The 21814-nt window shown below is 44.0% G+C and overlaps 1 protein-coding gene and 1 long non-coding RNA gene across 2 annotated transcripts in view; one reads left to right on the top strand and one right to left on the bottom strand.

Moving 5' to 3' along the window:
- Positions 1–21814, top strand: part of LOC137623054 (KICSTOR complex protein SZT2-like) — a 362398-nt gene that overhangs the window by 338596 nt on the left and 1988 nt on the right. Inside the window, exon 75 of the mRNA XM_068353692.1 lies at positions 6835–6940. Within this exon, the coding sequence (XP_068209793.1) occupies positions 6835–6940 (106 nt within the window). The remainder of the gene's footprint in view (positions 1–6834; positions 6941–21814) is intronic.
- Positions 5993–21814, bottom strand: part of LOC137623056 (uncharacterized) — a 90776-nt gene continuing 74954 nt past the window's right edge. Inside the window, exon 6 of the long non-coding RNA XR_011040542.1 lies at positions 5993–6295. This is a non-coding gene — a long non-coding RNA (uncharacterized lncRNA). The remainder of the gene's footprint in view (positions 6296–21814) is intronic.

The following is a 21814-nucleotide window of genomic DNA, read 5'->3' on the forward strand; positions in this document are numbered from 1 at the left end:
CAGGTCATCATCAGGGCCTACAGTAAGGCAGGAATCCCCCTGCCGGGAAAGCCCAGGCCCCATGACATTAGGGGCCTTAGTACTACATTGGCTTTCGAGAAGAATATGGCAGTGGGCCAGATCCTAAGGGCAGGCACCTGGACCAACCAGTCTACCTTCACGGCTCACTATTTTAAGGACTATTCAAGAAAATCCCTGGACGGGTTCTCGGTAGGTACCGTCGTTTCCGCGCTCCAAACGGTTTACAGTGAACCCTCGTTTATCGCGGTAGATAGGTTCCAGACGCGGGCGCGATAGGTGAAAATCCGCGAAGTAGTGACAGCATATTTACCTATTTATTTAACATGTATATTCGGACTTTTAAAACCTTCCCTTGTACGTAGTACTGTTAACAAACCACCCTTTAATGTACAGAACACTTAATGCATGTACTACAGCACCCTAAACTAAAACAGGCACAAATATTAAAGGCGATTTTATATCATGCGTTTCCTAAACACCTAAAAAGCACGATAAAAAATGGCAACCAATGTTTTGTTTACGTTCATCTCTGATCATAATGAAGAAACAAACTCATTTAGTGTACACATATATGTATAGGTTAGTTTTTGCATCGATTATATTGATTATACAGTACTGTATGTTGATTTTTTTATTACCAATGTTTTAGTTTACGTATTTTTCTTAGGACTTCCAAATGAAATCTTTTTCTTTATGACGCCGCCTGAAACGACGGCGTGTACGCTCAGTAAACAACCACGCTCAGAACAAACAAGGCATTTAACGGGCATGATGATAGTGATAAATAATGATACAGTACATACAGTATTTACAGTAAAAGCATTTACAAAATATGTTACCTTACAAATATAAATTATACAGTACTTGTACGTAGAGAAGAGAGAGAGAGAGAGAGAGAGAGAGAGAGAGAGAGAGAGAGAGAGAGAGAGAGAGAGAGAGAGAGAGAGAGAGAGAGAGATTGTTTTACGTACGTAAATGTAAATTTTAAACAAAAAAAATATGATAGGTTACAACATGTAGACTTTTAAAACCTTCCCTTTAACTTAATGCATACAGTACGTACATTACTAAACTATAAAACAGGTTAAAGTAAAAAATAAAGATTGTTACTGAACTCACCACGAAAGAAGTTGAAGAAAAACTTGAATGGTGATGGCGATGAATTTGCTGCACAGTAGAAATGATGATGATGAAGCTGATGATGTGTTCTACTGTGCAGTCAATGATAGTATTTTACGTCTCTTCAGACGGAGGTGTCTTTTCCTGGGACACCTCTTCAACTTCTTCAATTTCTTCCGAAGGCGTACTAGCAGGAGGAACTGGCTCTTTTTTGCGAGGCTGGAAGAACATTGTGATCGGAAGTTGTTGCCGCTGCTTCTTTTTTCGATCCAAGAGCATTTTGTAGGGAGTCATGTCTTCATCGATCTTGTTGCAGAATTGCATCGAGCGAACCATATCCTCGTCCCACTCTTGTAACATTTCTTTCGCCTCCTTCATACGGTTGCAGAACTTGGCAAGCCGTTCTAATGTTAAGCCCGTTTCTTCGACATTTTCTTGGGTCTCTTCCTGGGTACCCTCACTCTCTTCCTCACTTGCCGATTTCGTCAGGTCTTCGAGGTCTGCGTCAGTTAGGGGCTGGGAATGGCAGTCCAACAACTCGTCGACGTCTTCAGTCGTCATGTCGCCAAACCCGTCACCTCCAATTATGGCAGCCAACTGCACAGATTTCCGTATTGCAGAGTGTTGGATTTCCGACGGTGTAAATCCCTTGTCGTCGTAAACAATATCGGGCCACAGCTTCTTCCAGCTCGCATTCACGGTTGCAGGTTTCATCTCTTGAAGTGCCTTTTGAATATTCTGCAGGCACGTGGCTATGGTGTACTGCCGCCAGTACGCCTTCAAGTTGAAATCTTCATCCTCGTCATCTTGGGCAGCATCCACACACGCAACGAGGTCCACCAAGGTATTCTTCGTGTAGAGGGCCTTGAACGCCCTGATAACCCCCTGGTCTATCGGTTGAATTAATGACGTGGTGTTGGGTGGCAGGAACTCAACCTGAACGCCCTCACGCGACAGGTCAGTTGCGTGTCCACCAGCGTTATCCATAAGGAGAAGGATCTTGAATGGCAAGCCCTTCTCTAAGAGATATTCATGGACTTGCGGGATGAAACACTGGTGGAACCAGTTGGAGGTCAGCATCTTCGTAATCCATGCTTTTTGATTATGCATCCAGTACACGGGAAGGAGATTCTTATTTTTATTTTTCAAAGCGCGAGGATTTTTCGACTTATAAATAAGCCCCGGCTTTAACAAAAATCCAGCAGCATTGCCACACATCACGAGGGTAACGCGATCCTTGAATGCCTTAAAGCCAGAGGCTTTGGCTTCCTCTTTGAACAGGAAAGTTCGCGACGGCATTCTCTTCCAAAACAAGCCGGTTTCATCCATATTAAACACTTGTTCCGGCTTGTATCCACCTTCAGCGATAATGTTCTTGAAAGTCTGGTTCACGTAAGTTTCAGCAGCGGCAGTGTCAGCGGAAGCAGACTCCCCATGCAGGGAAACGCTTTTCAGGGCGAAGCGTTTCTGAAACTTCGCGAACCATCCTTTGCTGGCGGAAAAACGTTGTTTCTGACCCTGGGAATCAGTGGAGGTCCCTGGTTGAGGTTCATCTACATCATCATCTTCTTCAGCATGGTCGCCATCGTCGTCATGAGGTTCCTTTGCCGCAAAATTCTCATACAAGCTCAAAGCCTTTGTTCGGATGGTGTTCGTATCCAACGCTATGTTCTTCTTCCGGCAGTCGGCAATCCACACAGCTAAAGCACCTTCCATGCGTACGATCGTTTTATTACGCGTTGTAACGACTCGCATCGCTGATCTGCTAAAGGTGATTGCAGCAGTCTTTCTAATGTTCGCCTCGTCCTTTTTGATATAGCGAACGGTGGATTCGTTGATGCTAAAATGGCGGCCGGCGGCCGCGTAACTTCTACCATCTTTTAACATGTCGAGAAGCGTAATCTTCTCAGCTATCGTCATCATCCTTCGGTGGCGTTTAGGCTCACTACCAGCCTTACTAGAAGCAGAACGCTTGGGAGGCATTGTACAGTAGGATTTAACAGAAAGTTCAACTTGAAACAGTCGCACACAGCACAGATTAAACTTCACAAACTTAAGAACGTCTACTCAGCAATACGCGGAAAGAGAAAGTGAACGATCCAGCCCCGCGAGAACTTTGATGCTGCGGGTAGAAGATGCGGGCAAAACACCAATCACAGGCTAGATAACAAAACTTGAGTTTTGATTCGTCATCTATCAGCGCTTGAACCAATCACAACCCGTCTTACAGTACATGATGCGTTGGTTACTCATAGAAGATGCCCCGCGCATAATGAACGTACGTAGATTAAGTACAATACTGTAATAATAATAAATAATGATAATAATACTGTACAGTAATAATAATAATAATAATAATGATAATAATAATAACAATAATAATTTTATTAACAACAACAACAATAATAATAATAATAACAATAATAATAAAAATTTACGTACGCTATTTTACGCCTCTCTCTCTCTCTCTCTCTCTCTCTCTCTCTCTCTCTCTCTCTCTCTCTCTCTCTCTCTCTCGTACGCTTACAGTATTCGAAATGTGATTTTTGCAACAAAGAATATTATTGGATGCAGTACTGTACTACGTACGTATACATACAAAAGATTCATGGAAAAGAAGCACATCCATTACAGTACACACCATTCTAATATGGTATGACTGCATCTGATTTGCGTTTCATGTTCGATTTAATTTTACTACGTACTGAATTATCGTATGATCACATTCTCTTTTCGTGTTTTATTTCTTTCTGTGCTGAATTATATATCATATGTAATGCAATGAACAATCAGTAAGAGCAGATATTACTAATTACAGTATTAATGGAATTACAGGTAACAAAATATCGTATTTGGTTGTCTTCAGATTTCGCGGTATTTTCCAATTTTCCGGAAAATCCGCGATATGTATATATATATGGGTTATGGGAAAACCCCGCGAAGTGGTGAATCCGCGATTGTCGAACCGCGAAGTAGCGAGGGTTCACTGTAAAGGTTTAGCCTCAGTGATAACCGCGGGTAACAAGCACAAGAGACACAGGTTCGTTCCTTAAACCCCCTTGTTTTCTTCCCCTTTTCCCACTTCAAGTGGACTCTGAGAGGGCCCTGAGCTGGAGACAAGTACCTCAACGGGGGGAAGTCATGTCCCCTAGGATTTCTTGCACAGGCGAGTTTCTTAGACACCAAGATGGGTTTTTGTGTAGTTTCCTCTCGATCGATTTTCTATGGGGTCAACACAACCTAGCCTCCTTTCTAGGTCTCTGGATATTCCTCAGCACGGTCTCAAGAACGTTTTAGGGCCACGCCCACCTCCTAAAGTATAAGTTTCCTAAGAAAGTAGTTCGAGGTAAGTACTTCGTGTTGGAACAAATCACAAATTTTAATTAATTTGTATTTTTCCTAACAGTACTTTCCTCGAACTACTTTCGGGTAATGGCCCACCCTGCCTTCCCCGAGTGTCCCCTGGTATTCTTAGAGACCTTAGCTACCAAAAACTTACTGGAGGTCGAGACCTGAGCAAGCATGTTCTCTGACCCGGGGTTAGCCTCAGGGCGCGTTATCACTCCGCCTGAGGTTACCCCTCATAGAAAATGGGTTTAGGGTAAACTACACAAAACTCTGGTCGGATGGGAAGGAGATCCCAGATACTCCTAAGAAAGTAGTTTGAGGTAAGTACTGTTAGGAAAAATACAAATTACTTAAAATTTGTGATATGTTTTGGAATTATCGCAATTAGGCTTTCAAGAATATACTGTAGCTTTACATTCTCTGGTCCAGCACCAATTATACAACTTTGATATTAATGAAGTATGCATATTAGTCATTGGACTGTTAAGAGCACAGCTGACTCCTTTACTGACTCCTTTACTGCCTGTCCAAAGCCTTTAGCATTCTTATTGATTGAGATGAGTTGACTACTACCATTCCCTCCATCCATCATGGAGGGATAGTTTTCTTTTGTTTTCTTTTTTTTATTCAAACTGAATCTGTGTTCAGCCTTTCTTGCTTAGCTTGATTTTTCATCTATACAATGTCATTTTGAAGATTCCCATGTTTAATGCATCTGGATGTCACCATCCTGTAACCTGATGATTATCAGAAATAACAGTCAAAGTCATTCCATGATCTCGAAGTTTTATGCTATTGTATGTGCCTCATTTTGAATAATTTTAGCATGATTTAAAAAAATAAAAAATAAAACCTCACCAAAATACAATGCTATATAACTTGGCAATTTATACAAAATTGTATTATATCAAAGTTAAAGAAAAACAAAATAATTATGCCAAATTAAACATGAAGGCGAGTTTAACTATTAATATTTCTAGTAAAAGATTAAAGATGCAAGACTGCATTAGAGATGCTGTTTACCCTCTGCACAAAGTAAGGAAGGACAATTTTGTTACTTACACTTTTGAAGGAAATCTTCCATGCCATCTGAATTACATGAACTTCTGTGGTCAAGTACAGTATTGTCCCTAGAGATTGAATTTAAAATAAATGTCTGCCACACATTGCGATAAAATTTTTATGTGAGGTATAGATAAATTTTCCATCATTTTCTAGAATTCCATACACTTCTTAATATAATTAATAGCTCTAAGAAACTTGTAAAAGCATTGTATCTGAATATAATTCCTTTCCATTACTTTCCATTATTATGTAGTTTAAATATTTGTACTCTTATATGCATAAATACTAGAAGAAAACTAAAAATACCCAATGAGCCTCAAGTGAGTAAAAATTTCCAGAACTAAGGTGTAAAGGTTTAATCTTATTACATAACAAACCCTTGAATTGAAATGCATAGAATTATTCTATATATACGACAGGATCCAATTTAAAATAACTGTGAATGAATTAAGATTTATTTGGAAAATGTCAGTACATTAGTTTGAAATGTACAATTGGTCAAAGTGTGACTGCATTGATTTCCAAAAAGTTTTTATATAAATACTACCTGTGATATTGATAATTTTTGTATGGCGCCATTTAGAAATAAAAAAAATTTCTTTCATTTTCTTGAAGATTTGGATATTCTAATTCAACTAGACAAAGGTTGAGATCGAGGTTCAGTTTGTGCTCAGAACAACATTTCCAGTTTGCTATTTTCTGATGCTTTGAAAGAGAAGGTATTTAGGCAAGTTACAGCTATCTGGAAGAAATTAACATGTATTTTAATGATTTTACCAGGTGAACAACTTCATGAATCAGTAAAGATGGAAAACTATCATTTTCTAGAGGATGGTGTTAGTGGAATATTTCAAAGTACACACCTGTGAGAAATTTTACACAACTCATGTATAAAAGCTGGAAGGTAGATGTAGATTTTAATGTTTGAGTTTGAATTGGATAGGGTGTTTGATGAGAGGGTAAAATTGAATTATAAAATAAAAAATCCATAACATCCATGGACACCAGTGTATATCTGGATTTCAGTCACAAAGTGTGTAAAGACAAAAACAATTGCAGAAAAACTCAATACAGTAAAAGGAAAATTTATTTTATCAAAGAACATTTATGAACTTCCTTGATCTACTTTTTACATGAGTGTGTACTGCTAAAAAATCTTATATTTAAATAGTTTTGTATATTTAAAGTAGTTTTGTGCTATTCAGATTTTGTTTAATTTTATTATTTGATGTCTTGCTTTTGGTTATTTTTGGTTATTAATAAAATTTTCTTTCTTTCAAGGAGTTTAACTTCAAGTGATGGTAATATTCAGCACCTATTGATTCTCAGTCCTTCTTGTCCTGAAGCATTTATGATGCTTTCAACAAACTTGCATCTTCAAAAAGCTGTGAGTATTAGTATCCTATAAGAATAATTAGGCAATTACATAGATTTTATGTATTTTATAAATTATTTTTCATTTGCAATTTTAGAAATTGTATTAAAGTCATTGTATTTATATCATTATATGGGGATATTTATGCTAATTCAAAAGTTAAGATATTGTTAAAACAATGCCATTATGACCAATTTGGAGGTATTGTAATTTGTATTTTAATTAAATATACAAACCCAAGATCTTTACATAGTACAGTATTAGTATAGAATATCCAAGAAGCTGGAGTATAAGGTAATTAAAATTTATACCTTATAATGAGGTATAAACAGGTGGCCGGGAGTGGGGAAGCTCCATCCCTGCTTGCTCACTGAGCACTCGCTTTGATTGCAGCCGGGACTTTAGGTGATGACAAATCGACCTTTACTCTCCGTAGGTGGAAAGAATTCCTTATTCAAACTGTCCGGATACTTATCCCAGGCTACCAAAACTCAGGTCCTTGTAAGTGGTGCAGAGCTATGGTTCTGTACACATCATGCATCAGTGTTGTTCCCGGACCGTGCAATAAAGGATGCAGAGCAGAAAATCTGTATAGTAACAATGAGGCATATATCAAGGGTTTGCCTGGTTACAACAACACTCCCCTTTGTAAGGAGTGTGAAATGCCACATATTATATAATATATAGAAAAGCTACAGAGTAAGTGAAGCTTACCTGCAAGCCAATTGATTTCAGCTGACAGGGTTTCTGGTGCTGTGTCTTAAGAGAAGGGGAAGGTTTCTGGTGCTGTGTCTTAAGAGAAGGGGAAGAAGATGAAAAGGAAAGGGCCCGTAATTTTTTCACTTTCATTCCAGTCTAATATGTAACCTCCAATTCTATGTTAATGGTCCTGTGAGAGTAGCTGAGGTTGCTATACCATCTGCTGTGTCCCCTATTGCAGGTTCTAGTGGAAAGTTGTCTAGGGACCTGTAGGTTTATTTCTGCAAGTAATGGGCAATAAATGTGGAATATTGTTTTAAGAGACCACCTGTAGGACCTGTGCCACAGATTCTTATGGAATACCAGGGTCATGCTTACTCGCTCTTGTTATCATGAACTATCACAAGCTTTACTTGGAGGAGAAGGCTTGTGTGGCGATTAGGTATGGTCAATAACTTCCCTCAGCCACAAGATGGTATTTAGGTCACCTTCTTCACCTTCCCCATAGTGACAAAGAGGTGCTGTCTGCATATGTTTTATGTGATAGATCCTCAGAGCTCTCACAGGACACAAAATTCAGTTGATCAGAATCATCGCTTACCTCTTTAGGCTCACGACCTGAATAGAAGAAAACCTGGAATCAGGAACAGACATTATCTGAGTTTCAGCTATCAACTCAAGGATGAAGGAGAACAAGACCTATCCCAGCGCTCAATATGAGCGACACTGAAAGAATGATCCTGAAGCTCGCTAAGGCAAGCAAGAGGGTGAAGGGTCATGTCTGAGGCAAGCCTCAACAGTTCATAAGGTGCCCTATCAAGGGACCGCAAGACCTTAGTAAGTAATGTGCCAGGACAATGGTCTCGCACCTCTATCAGATGACATGACTACAGTACTCAAACCTTCGTATGAGCATAACAAAGTTATGCCAAAGAAGATATATAAGCTCCTTTCATCCTAAAGACCTGGCTCATGGTTGAGTTATAGCCTTTCACCACTGATATTGAGGCGCCTTTCACCACTGATATTGAGAGCAGTTTTTCTCTTCGGAGGTCAAAAGTAAAAAGTTTGGCTATCACTGTAGTAAAGGCTTTAAGAGGATAACACCCCTCCCACGACACCAACCATAAAAGATGGCCCTTTGGTTGGGTACATGTGAAGTTATAGATTTCCAGAGGTTTCATAATATCATGTGCGCAAATTAACACAAAAGCTTTCTCTGCGAGATGCTGAATAACCTTCACGTATGAAGCCAAAGCAATTACACCAAGCTGTGAAATCTAGACATACATGTTGCAATTCTCTCAAGAGGCTATTAGAAGATGTAGAAGGTTTGGTTATCACTCAACTTGGGGCCATTTTGGGGCTACTAAGAGCCGTATTGATGTTAGGAGTGTACACAGACTCGGTTCAAGACACTCCTTATCAGGTTGAATGGCGGAAAATTATACAATAGACATCGAAGATGTTCCAGGGACAAAGCAGCTTCTGGGTTTAGCACCGGTGACCATTATACTGTCAGAGGTTTCTGATTTAGCAAGTTTCAAACATGTACACTGTTGGCAAACCCCCAGTAAGTGATGATCTTGTTTGCTATCTTAGGATGCAATATCATTTTGACCGAACAATCTGCATCATCCTGCTCAGTTTTCTCTGCCATAATGTTCTTGCCTGGAATAAAGTGGCCTGTCGGAGTGATCAACTTGAACATTGTTCACTCATGGTTTTCCACATGCTAGGTGGGCATAGTTGCATAGAAATAGTACTGCCTTGCTTGTTTACATATGCCATTACGAAACTCCCCCACGTTGGTGTAGCATAGACGTTTCTGGTCGGTCCATTGTCCCGATGGAGTAGAGCTCCTCGGCCGGCTTTAGATGTCCTCATTCACAAACAAAGTTCCGGTGGAGGTAATAGTATGGGTGAGCCCTTCAAAATGTTCGTCATGTCCAGCCATCATTCTGGATCGAGTGGAATCATTCTTTATAGGAACTAACATAGAAGAGGGTCACAGCCTTGCGACCAGTGTCCCTTCAGCTCCAATTGAAGGAATCATAGATGGAGACGATTACTTGGAATGAGACGTTCCATGGAATTTAGGTGTCTCTGCAACTTCTGCAAAAGCTGTGCTGTCAGATGTTTCAGTTGAAAGAAAGGGAAAGCCCCCTCTTGAAAATGTACCAATCCTATGTCCCAAGATGGGAAGAGTCTTCCCACAACTGTGTCGATGTTGATACCCAGATGAATTAGTCTTTGTTTGGGCAAAAGGTTAGTTAAACCATGTGTGTGCTGCGCACACGTTGCTCGTCAACACAGGAATCTTTAAGACCGCTTCTCAAATACGGGCACCGAGTGTGTTCCAGAGGGTCTTGGTGGGAGACATGCTAATACTAAGCATGTCTCTTCTGCTAGCTTCATGAGGTGACTGGTGGGACAGAAGATGACTTTGAAGAGAGGAGCCGAGAAGGAGGGACTTCTCTACTCTTCACAGAGACAAACAATAGGTGTCCATGCAACTGGGATCTTGGAGCTGTCCCACCCCACTGTAACGTGGCTTGTAGGACCATGCTGGGACCCAACGTTCCTGCCCTGTACATTACAGTGACCCAGGACCTGGTGTTCTGGTGTACCAGGCCTGTGCTGCTCATACCACAGGATCAGCTTCACCAGTGGCAGCGGCTATTTTGGTGGTCTACCTTCAGCGATATCCTCCCTTCCTTCCAGGTCACTGCACTGGAGCGGTTCGTTCTACCATTGAGGCCTTAGACTAGTTATATGGGATGGTACCTTTCGAAGCTGTACTCAAGCGTGGGTGGGCTTGAGCTTTTTAACAGGCTATGATTGTGGAGTGGAGTGCAGTAGCATGGGGCCATGGTTTTCTTTACCCAGACTCTCAGTAGTATGTACTTGGGCTTTTCCCGTTTTCTCTACCCAAACCCTCCGTAGTATATAATATATATATATATATATATACTTGTGCTTTTCCCGCTGCTACTCAGTCCTCTGTTTAAAGGTTGTTGATGAATGGAAGCAGCAAGGGACAATTACATTGCCCTATCAAGCAGAACAATGCCCTAGAGACTGACCATATATACATATGACTGGTACCTAAGCCCCCTCCACCCAAGCAAGGACCAAGGATGGCCAGGCAATGGCTGCTGATGACTCAGCAGAACATATAAAAAGGGAGGAGTCTCTCCAGAGCATCTCACTTTCTGCCTTAGTGATTGAGATTTTTTGGGGACAGGGTGTCTTGAAGACTTGAGAGTCTTGGAGTAAAGGTTCTTGCTTTCATTCATGAGTACAAGGCACTAGAGGAGGCAACTGTGGCTCAGCCTTTGGGGACTTAGTAGCCCCTCAAAGTTAGAAGCCCTAGGAGTTGCCATAACCAGGTATGTGGGTCTGGCCCTGGACCGGGTATAATAGAAGATTAGATCTACAGGTCTGAAAATTTATTTCAGTTTAGCAGGTTAGGTGAGATCCAGCTGCCCCCACACCAAAGGAGTGGAGGTGGGAACCTTGGAGTGTTGGTCTTGGCCTATCTCCATGCTGTCCCTGCTCGATAAGGGGTTGGTAGCAGTTACGTATGTACAGTACTTTACAAAACCGTTCAAGAGCCTCGTACTGTTGGGCAGGAAGGCACCTTCCTTACTATCCACGAGGAAAATATCCGTTATGTGGCTTTGACTTTGCTAAACTGGGTGCAGAGTGATCCTCCCACAGATTCTTGTGAGGTGATGGTGGAGTTACAGAGAAGTGCTTCATAAGGCTCCCTGATCCACCGCGTGGTCTCCTTCATGGGCCATGACCCTTGGAAGGGGACAGCAGCTAAACCTTAAGTGCCTTGCAAGCCCAAGGGATTGAGAGATTGGGAAAGGGGCCCTCACACCTGAGATTGCAGCCCACAACTAGGCTTACTTAAAAGATCCTATGCATGCATAACTTTTTCAAGTGACACAATGGGGGCATCCAACTTCCATGAACAGCATGGCTTTGTGGGCAGTTGGTAGAAGGGAGAATGGATGTTGGAGAAGAGTGCTTGGACTTGTTCAAATCTTCTGATTTCTATGAGGCTCTTCTTGGTGTGCAGCAGGTGACTGGGGAGTGGAGGCTGGTCATCAACCTTTCCACTCTAGACAAGTTAGTTTGTCAAAGTTCTGAATAGAACAGTACGGTCTGAGAGGGCAACTTTCATTCTTTCAATAACCCTGAAGGATGCATACTTTCAAGTGCTTGTTCATCATTCCTCTTGACAATACCTTCACTTCTCCCTCCACAGTTGGTGTACGAGTGCAAAATCTTGAGACATAGACTGAGTGCAGCTACCCTGGTGCTCACATGAATAACACCTTGAAAGCCTCTTGGCCAGTCTGCTAAGGTATCTTGACAGGAGTACCAGCTCAGCGCTGGCAATGTCTTCTCTGTCTATCCTGGTGGCTTGACGGACCCAACCTCTCCAAGGGAGTTTACTTGACTCTGCCTCCGTACTTTCATCTGTTCTCTGATGTGTCGAAGGGTGAGTGTTGTGCACACCTAGTCAACTTGTTCGTCTGGGGGTGTGGACGGAAGAAGAAATGCATCTGCTCCGCATCATGTTCTAATGATGCCTTCCAATATTAATGGGATTGCCAAGATGTCTATCTATGTCTTTCTGCCTTTGACCTGATCCAACCATGTCAGGAGTAAGGATGAACTAGCTAGCTCCCTACTGACCTCAAGTTGAGTGGTATACCTATGAGCTTGCTCTTATGGTTAGAGTTCCTAAAAGTTACCCAATCTTTTTGGAGTTCTTGACTCTCCAATGGGTGGAGACTATCCTGCATCTCCTCTACACTAAGGCGTGAAGCATAGGGCAGATGCCCTAGTGTGTTCGGAGGTCCCCTCTTACAGCAGTTTTACCAGGTTAAGAGTATTTAACTTCTGCAATTGATGTTGTAGAAGGGATATTATTCTCTCTAAGGCAGATTTGAATAGTCTTTCTTTGCCAAGAAAGGCTATATCAGCCTTGAGTATGACCTGGCTGAAGGGTACAGACTTCTCTTTCCTGAGAGTTGCCTAGGCTTGTGAGGAGTTTTGAGCCGTCTTGTCTACCCCGTAGTCTTTGTAAAGGTAACCAGACAGTGTTCTGACTCAAGTCTGTCCTTATGATAGCTAGCATTGGTGAAGAGAGGTGAAAAGTTACACACACTCTCTTATAGTCACCCAAGCCGAGGGTCGAAAGAAAGTCTCTTCAGTTTTGGGCCAGACTTTACTGGCAAAATCCAGCAGCCTTCTCCATCCCCTACATTCAAGAGGAGTTGGGTGGTGTTATACAAAATAGCCCCGACACCGTAGGCCCGAGGGTCCTTTTTTTATTAGCACTGGCAAGTCTCAGAAAGAGATGTCCAGGAACATGCATTTTCTGGCTTCAAGAGAGGATCTGTAGAGCGTACCCCTTCTGAGAGAGGCAAGACACCAGCTAGGAACAGAACTTGCAAAGACAAGGGCTTTTACCCCACCATAGCTTTCAGAAAAAACCTGTCAGTTTGCCAAGTGCTGTAGTGTCTGGATGCCAGACCACCTTCATAGCCTTTTTCTTCCAAAAGTACCCACAAGTTCCTTGACACCATTGTGCTTGGACTTGTGGTGGTTGCTCAGTTAGTAGTGCAACCAGCCAAGGATCCTTACGGGACAAAAATGTATGTTTTCTACGGTAACATGTACTGTATATGCAAGCTTGGAATGAATGTAGTGTGACTGTGGCTCATCTCCTCCATTCTTCTCTGTCCCTCCTCAAGTGGACGAAGCAGTCAAAACATATCATAATGTGGTGATTTCATGTCAGAGCTCCCTTAAAGAAGTATTTTTCCTCTCCCCATCATCCTGTAACGAGCAGGAAGATGGTGGATCTTTTATACCAATCCGTTAATCTTTGCTTGTTAATCATTTCTAACTGGCATCCCCCTCCAAGAAGAAGAATCAACAGTTTTGATGGGATTTGTATACACATGTACAACTCAGGTGTAATTTGTCTTTCATCTATACAAAAGGCAGATAGGGGATGGCAATGTGGTCCTTGCATAGCTTCTCAATACTTCAAAGTTATATATTTTGTGGTTCTTTAAACCTTTGAAGGAGACAGATCAGTGGGAAAATAATGTCCTGGAATGATTTTCCCCATTTCTCCATTGACTTTTACTTCCCTGAGAGAGAAGGATGAGTTCCTAAGAATAGGAGCATTCCTTAGGGCCAGAGTCTCTCACTGGCTGATGTCCTTAGTCATTCCTTAGGACCAGTCTCTTACTGGCTGATCTTAGCAAATTTTGCTGCCACAGAGTCTCTCCTTTTGTGTACCTAGTTGGTCTTGCCCAAAATGTAACTGCCTTCAACCCTTATAGAACTAGTTCAGTCAAGGTGAAGAGTTCAACTTCATTGACCACTGATCTAGATAGGACAATGCCCTAAAGCTTGTCATGGCAGCCACTTCCATGATGGCAGACTTGTAAACTGGTAGGGTGTGACCAGTGTCTTTCCATCAATGCCTCTGGTGTGGTGGTTATAACTGTGGCATCAATAGTCTTCACGTTCCGAGACCTGCAGGGCCCCAAAAAAGTGGTCAATAGAGATTTACCCAACTTAACTGTCACTCTGGAAACTTCCCCTAAGCCTATCATTTGTCCGATAAAGGCAACGACTTTCCTGCAGATTGATACAAACTCAGTTGCTAGAGCAGGCACTGAATCATAAATACCATACAGGAATTGGATTCAAGCTTCTCGACATGTCTCCTGAAAGTGGAATGGAGTCTGAACCATCCCCTGGTCATCAAAGTTCACCCTGTTGTTTCTGTGATCCTAAAACAAAAACTAGCTTTCTGATGAGGAGGAGGCCATAGCTCTCTTTCCTAGCAACCTTGAAGGTATTTTTTATCACACATGAAACTTAGAAGCCTGGCCAAACCGTTGTAAGGATAGTGGTACAGAAACTGTGGACTGTGATCTCCTTATATGCCTTCTTGGGTTAGGTCGAAGCTGATTGTGAACGCGAGATCACTCCCCAACAGGCAAGTTCTCTTTGGAGCGCACTTGTTCCCCTAGCCTTAAACAGTTGTGTGTTTCACACTGGGGGCTAAAATCCAGGTAAGTACTTGCAACTTGGGATGCAGCCAGGGGCATGCATGATCAGGAGCATGTGCTTCTGTTATTATAAGCATTCTGGTGGGCAAGTTCTTGTGAACAATAGTGTGCTCAGTCATACAAGTTTATGTGCTAACAGTGCATGAATGTTTGGGTCTGCTTTCGCTTCCAGGGAATGTTGACTATTAGAAAAGCACTTGAGAACAAAAGTACTTGAGTGCCAAGAAACGCAGGTGCTCAGGAGAGTATTCTTCATGTGATGCCATAACAGAGTTGCCAAGAGCTAAGAGTGACTGTACTCTAGACCTTTTATGGATAGAAGAGAGCATACCCCTGAGTAGTGTGCACAAGTATGAGTCAACCTCAGAAGCCGGTTCTTCCGAGGACTGTAACTGCTTTGCAGTATACAGTATGTGCACGCATCAGGAGTGTAGAAGCAACAATAAAAAATTCTTCTTCTGAAGAACAAGTGTGCTTTGGAATGGATGTGTGAGAGTGCTTATCCAAGTATACTAATTTTTTTTCCGAGAAGATTGAGTACCCTGGAATTCACGCAAGACTGAGAAACCATTTCATCAGAAGGGCGAAAATGCTCTGCGATTTGCATGCGTGCTTTAGAAAACATACATGCAAGAATGAATATCAACTTCATAATAGTGTGCCTCTTTAGAGTAATTTGCAAATTCATGAGAGAATTCATCTCATTTAGGAGTGAGTGCTCTCTTTGGCATGCTTGTGTTCATTACTTTCTGAAGGTTTTTCAGAAAGTCTCCATAGATTCACCCTCAGAAGAAATGAAACACTTTGTGCTATCAACTAGTGACTTTCCATCATGAATGGTGGCAGCCATATCACATTTGTTGGAGGCAGCATGAGGAAGGGCAGTGAATGGTGGAATGAAGGAGTGAAGGTAAAAGTGGAAGAGAAAAAGAGGGCTTTTGAAGAATGGCTGCAGAGTAATAGTATAGAGAAGTATGAAAAATATAGAGAGCAAAAGGTGGAAGTAAAGCGCAAGGTACGTGAGGCAAAGAGGGCAGCTGACCTGAGGTGGGGTCAGGGACTGGGTCAGTCATATGAAGAGAATAAGAAGAAGTTTTGGAAAGAAGTGAAGAGAGTAAGGAAGGCCGGCGCAAGAATTGAAGAGACAGTGAAAGATGGAAATGGAAGGTTGTTAAAAGGAGAGGAGGCAAGGATAAGGTGGGCGGAATATTTTGAAAGTTTGCTGAATGTTGAGGATGATAGGGAGGCAGATATAATTGCTGTTCCAGGTGTTGAGGTGCCAGTGATGGGAGATGAAACGAGAGTAGGAAAAGCATCGGGTATGGATGGTGTGAAAGCTGAGATGTTGAAGGAAGGGGGTGTGACTGTACTTGAATGGTTGGTGAGATTGTTTAATGTGTGTTTTGTGTTGTCAATGGTACCAGTAGATTGGGTCTGTGCATGTATTGTACCACTATATAAGGGTAAGGGAGATGTGCATGAGTGTTGTAATTCAAGAGGTATTAGTTTGTTGAGTGTAGTTGGAAAAGTGTATGGTAGAGTACTGATTAATAGGATTAAGGATAAAACAGAGAATGCAATCTTGGAAGTACAGGGTGGTTTTAGAAGAGGTAGGGGTTGTATGAATCAGATTTTTACAGTTAGGCAGATATGCGAGAAATATTTAGCAAAAGGTAAGGAGGTGTATGTTGCGTTTATGGATCTGGAGAAAGCATATGATAGAGTTGATAGGGAAGCAATGTGGAATGTGATGAGGTTATATGGAGTTGGTGGAAGGTTGTTGCAAGCAGTGAAAAGTTTCTACAAAGGTAGTAAAGCATGTGTTAGAATAGGAAATGAAGTGAGCGATTGGTTTCCGGTGAGAGTGGGGCTGAGACAGGGATGTGTGATGTCGCCGTGGTTGTTTAACTTGTATGTTGATGGAGTGGTGAGAGAGGTGAATGCTCGAGTGCTTGGACGAGGATTAAAACTGGTAGGCGAGAATGATCATGAATGGGAGGTAAATCAGTTGTTGTTTGCGGATGATACTGTACTGGTAGCAGACACAGAAGAGAAGCTTGACCGACTAGTGACAGAATTTGGAAGGGTGTGTGAGAGAAGGAAGTTGAGAGTTAATGTGGGTAAGAGTAAGGTTATGAGATGTACGAGAAGGGAAGGTGGTGCAAGGTTGAATGTCATGTTGAATGGAGAGTTACTTGAGGAGGTGGATCAGTTTAAGTACTTGGGGTCTGTTGTTGCAGCAAATGGTGGAGTGGAAGCAGATGTACGTCAGAGAGTGAATGAAGGTTGCAAAGTGTTGGGGGCAGTTAAGGGAGTAGTAAAAAATAGAGGGTTGGGCATGAATGTAAAGAGAGTTCTATATGAGAAAGTGATTGTACCAACTGTGATGTATGGATCGGAGTTGTGGGGAATGAAAGTGATGGAGAGACAGAAATTGAATGTGTTTGAGATGAAGTGTCTGAGGAGTATGGCTGGTGTATCTCGAGTAGATAGGGTTAGGAACGAAGTGGTGAGGGTGAGAACGGGTGTAAGAAATGAGTTAGCGGCTAGAGTGGATATGAATGTGTTGAGGTGGTTTGGCCATGTTGAGAGAATGGAAAATGGCTGTCTGCTAAAGAAGGTGATGAATGCAAGAGTTGATGGGAGAAGTACAAGAGGAAGGCCAAGGTTTGGGTGGATGGATGGTGTGAAGAAAGCTCTGGGTGATAGGAGGATAGATGTGAGAGAGGCAAGAGAGCGTGCTAGAAATAGGAATGAATGGCGAGCGATTGTGACGCAGTTCCAGTAGGCCCTGCTGCTTCCTCCGGTGCCTTAGATGACCGCGGAGGTAGCAGCAGTAGGGGACTCAGCAGTATGAAGCTTCATCTGTGGTGGAAATGTGGGAGGTTGGGCTGTGGCACCCTAGCAGTACCAGCTGAACTCGGCTGAGTCCCTGGTTAGGCTGGAGGAACGTAGAGAGTAGAGGTCCCCTTTTTGTTTTGTTTCTTGTTGTTGTTGGCTACCCCCCAAAATTGGGGGAAGTGCCTTTGGTATATGATGATGATGAATGGGAGGCCACTGGTTGGGCATGAGGAAAGTGCTCCCTTTCACCTTCGTTGGGCATGAGGAAAGTGCTCCCTTTCACCTTCTGGAGGGGAAGGAGAACTCAAAATGGCTTTGGGAGTCATTATCATATCAGGGGGGATGTTGATACTGTCATCATCATATTAGGGGGGATGTTGATACTGTCATCATCATATCAGGGGGGATGTTGATACTGTCATCAACTACACCTATAATATTTCAGGCCAGGCTGGAAGGGGTCACATCAGGCACTGCTTCTGCTGCAGCAGCAAAAATGGCAGTAACTAGAGATTGGGAAGTTTAAGTTTCAAGTGTCTTCAGAGCTATTCTTTGAGATAGTTCTTGGCACAACCATTGAAAAGTTTTTATCTTTATAATCACAAATTTTAAGCAATTTGTATTTTTCCTAACAGTACTTAACTACTTTCTTAGGAGTATCTGGGATCTCCCAACCGACCAGTTTTGTGTAGTTTACCCTATACCCATTTTCTATGAGGGGTAACCTCAGGCGAAGTGATACGTGCCCCGAGGCTGACCCTGGGTCAGAGAGCATGTTTGCTAAAGGTCTCGACCTCCAGTCAGTTCTTGGTAATTTTAGGTCTCTAAGAATTCCATAAGGCACTCGGGGAAGGAAGGGCGGGCCATTACCCGAAAGTACAGTAGTTCGAGGCAAGTACTGTTAGGAAAAATACAAATTACTTAGAATTTGTGATTTGTTCCAACACGGAGTACTAACCTCGAACTACTTTCTTAGGAGACGGGAGTGGCCTTTAACCTTCTGAGACCGTGCTGAGATATATCCAAAGACCTAGATAGGAGGCTAGGTCTTGATGACCCCAAGGAAAAATGAGAATAGAGGAAACTACACAAAAAGCTCATCTTAGTGTCTAAGTAACTCACCTCTGCAAGAAATCCTAGGAGCCATGTCCTTCCAAAGTAGGGGTCCTTGTATCCTGGCTCAGAGTCCTATCCGAGACCAATTTAAGCGGAATAGGGGGAGGAAGAACAAGGGGGGTTAAGGAACGAACCTGTGTCTCTTGTACTTTCTACCTGTGGTTATCACTGGGGCTAGACCTTTAAACCGTTTGGAGCGCAGAAATGACAGTACCTATCGAGAACCCCTCTAGGGATTTTCTTGAATAGTCCTTCAAGTAATAAGCAGTGAAGGTAGACTGGTTAGCCCAGGTGCCTGCTCTCAGGATCTGGCACACTGCCATATTCTTCTCGAAAGCTAACGTGGTACTCAGACCCCTAATGCCGTGGGGTCTGGGCTTTCCCGGCAGGGGGATGTCCGCCTTATTGTAGGTCCTGATAATTACCTGCCTCTGCCAGAAGGAGATAGTGTTCTTCGAGACCGGCTTCTTCACTAGGCCCGTGGACACAAACAGACTTTTGATCTCAGGCCGAAGTCTGGCTGTCCTCTCTAAGTATTTTCTTACGGCCCTGACAGGGCACAGTCGCAAGTCCTTCGAGTTGTCCGATCGAGGAATTGCTGGTATCGAGAATCCCTCAAACCTGGGGTCCCACACGGCCGGATTCTGGGTCTTCGCAACGAAGGATGACACGAACCTGAAGGTGAGCTCCCGCCAACCCTTCGAGTGAGAGACCTCTTAGGACAGTCCATGTATCTCCCCTACTCGTTTCACCAAAGCTAATGCCAACAGGAAAACTGTCTTGAGGGTGAGATCCTTGTCCACAATGTCCTTTAGGGGTTCGAAGGGAGGCTCTGACAACATCTTCAGGACCCTGCCCACGTCCCACTGTGGCACCCGAACGGCTTGTGGGGGGACAAGATTGCTCGAAACTCTTAATGAGCATCGAGAGATGTCTGGAGGTTTCCAGGTCGATGCCCTTCAGGAGGAAGACTTGAACCAGAGCAGCTCGTACTCCCTTGATGGCCGGGATGGACATGTTGACCAGGTCCCTGAGATAAACCAAGAAGTCTGCTATCTCCGGGATGGAGGTCCTCAGGGGCCTGATGTTCTTAGAGGCGCACCACTTAGTAAAGGTGGCCCATTTTGCTTGGTAGACCGCTGCCGATGATCGCCTCAGGTAGCCTGACATCCTCGCTGCCGTCCCCGACGAATAGCCTTCTTTCCTCAGGAGACGCTCGATAACCTCCACGCGTGAAGACTGAGGGACTGAGGGTTCTCATGAAGCCTTTGGAAATGTGGTTGCCAAAGGAGGTCTGGCCTGCATGGAAGGGGCCAAGGTGGAAGTTGTGCCAGTTCTTTTAGGTCCACTAACCATTCTCTCTCCGGCCACCCGGGCGCTACCAAAGTCATCCACAGGTTGTCCACCTTCCTTACTCTGTTGAGGACATGTCTGAGCATCCCGAAGTGGGTGAAGGCGTAAACGGCGAGGTTCTCCCAGGGATGTTGGAAGGCGTCCTCGAACGGCTCTCTTGGGTCTGGCACAGGAGAACAAAACACGGGGAGCTGTGTGTTCAACCTCGTTGCGAAGAGGTCCATCACCAGCGATCCCCATTTTAGAATGATGGTTTTGGCTACTTCTGGGTGCAGGGACCATTCGGAACCCACTACTGTACTTGGCCGACGGCCTCAGCAGGATGGGACAAGACATCCCTTTTTCCCGGAATGAACCTTGCTGAGATCCTGATCTGTTCTACTTCGGCCCATTCCAGAAGTTCCAACGTGAGGACGCACAACTCCTTCGATCTTAGTCCTCCTTGTTTCTTTATGTAGGCCACCACCGTGGCGTTGTCACACATCAATGCCACGGTGTTCCACGGAGTAGATGGGCGAACTCCAGGCACGCCCTTCGTACTGCCCTCATCTCTAGCACGTTTATGTGCTGGGCTTTTTCCTCGTCCGTCCAAGTCTCTCTTGCTGACCGTCGGAGCAGATGGGCACCCCACCCCTCCTTTGATGCGTTCGTGAACAGAGCATCTCCGGAGGGTCGGCTGCGAAGGGCATTCCCTTGAGGGTGTTCGACCTGCCGCACCACCACTCTAGGACCTCCTTCGTCTCCGGGAATACCGGGATCACCTTGTGGGGGGAGTCCCTCTGGTTCTAGTTCTCCTTCAGATTCCACTGGACCTCTGAGCTTCAGCCTGCCCTGGGGGACCAGTTTCTCTAATGACACAAGGTGTCCTATCAGCCTCTGCCAGTCCTTCGCTCTCCTGGGCTGGTCCGACAGGAAGGGACGGAGGACTTGGTATAGGTAAACTCTCCGCGGAGGGGAAGGCTTTCGCCAACCGGGAGTCGAGAACCATTCCGAGGTTGGTCATCCTGGTGGAGGGTATCAACTGGGACTTCTTCAGGTTGATGATGATACCCAGGACGTTGCAGAACCGCAGAAGCTCCGTGCCTTGTTCCCTCATGACTTCCTCCGAGGCTGAAAGTAACCACCAGTCGTCTAGGTACCGAATTAGGCGAATGCCCTGTTCGTGTGCCCAGGCTGAGACCGTCGTGAAGACCCTCGTGAAGACCCGAGGGGCTGTGGACAGCCCAAAGTAGAGGGTCTTGAACTGCAATGTCTGGGTACCCCATTTCACCCGTAGGTACTACCTGCTGGAGGGATGAACTTGAATTTGGAAGTAGACGTCCTTGAGGTCTACTGACATCATGAAGTCCCCTTCCCTCAAGGACGCTAAGACCGACTTCGGAGTGTCCATCTTGAAGTGAGTCTTGCACACGAATTTGTTCACGGCTGATAGGTCTATGACCGGTCTCAAGCCCCCTGTCGCTTTCTCCACCAGGAACAGCCTGCTGTAGAACCCCGGACCAGGGTCCTTGACTGGTTCCAGCGCTCCTTTTGCCAACATCGGTGAGACTCCTTCCTGTAGGGCTGTCTTTTTCAAGGGGTCCTTGGGGGCTAGCCACCCTGCTTGCTGATCTGGTATCAGAGGTGGGGGTTCCGCTAGGAAGGGTAACCTGTACCCTTCCTTCAGGACTGCCACGGTCCACGGGTCTGCTCCGTGGTCTTTCCATGCTTGCCATGAGTTTTTGAGGCATCTCCCCCACCTGAGGCTTCGGCAGGAGTAGGG

Source organism: Palaemon carinicauda, chromosome 30 (assembly GCF_036898095.1).
Source record: "Palaemon carinicauda isolate YSFRI2023 chromosome 30, ASM3689809v2, whole genome shotgun sequence".
In the NCBI taxonomy this organism is placed as follows: domain Eukaryota; kingdom Metazoa; phylum Arthropoda; class Malacostraca; order Decapoda; family Palaemonidae; genus Palaemon; species Palaemon carinicauda.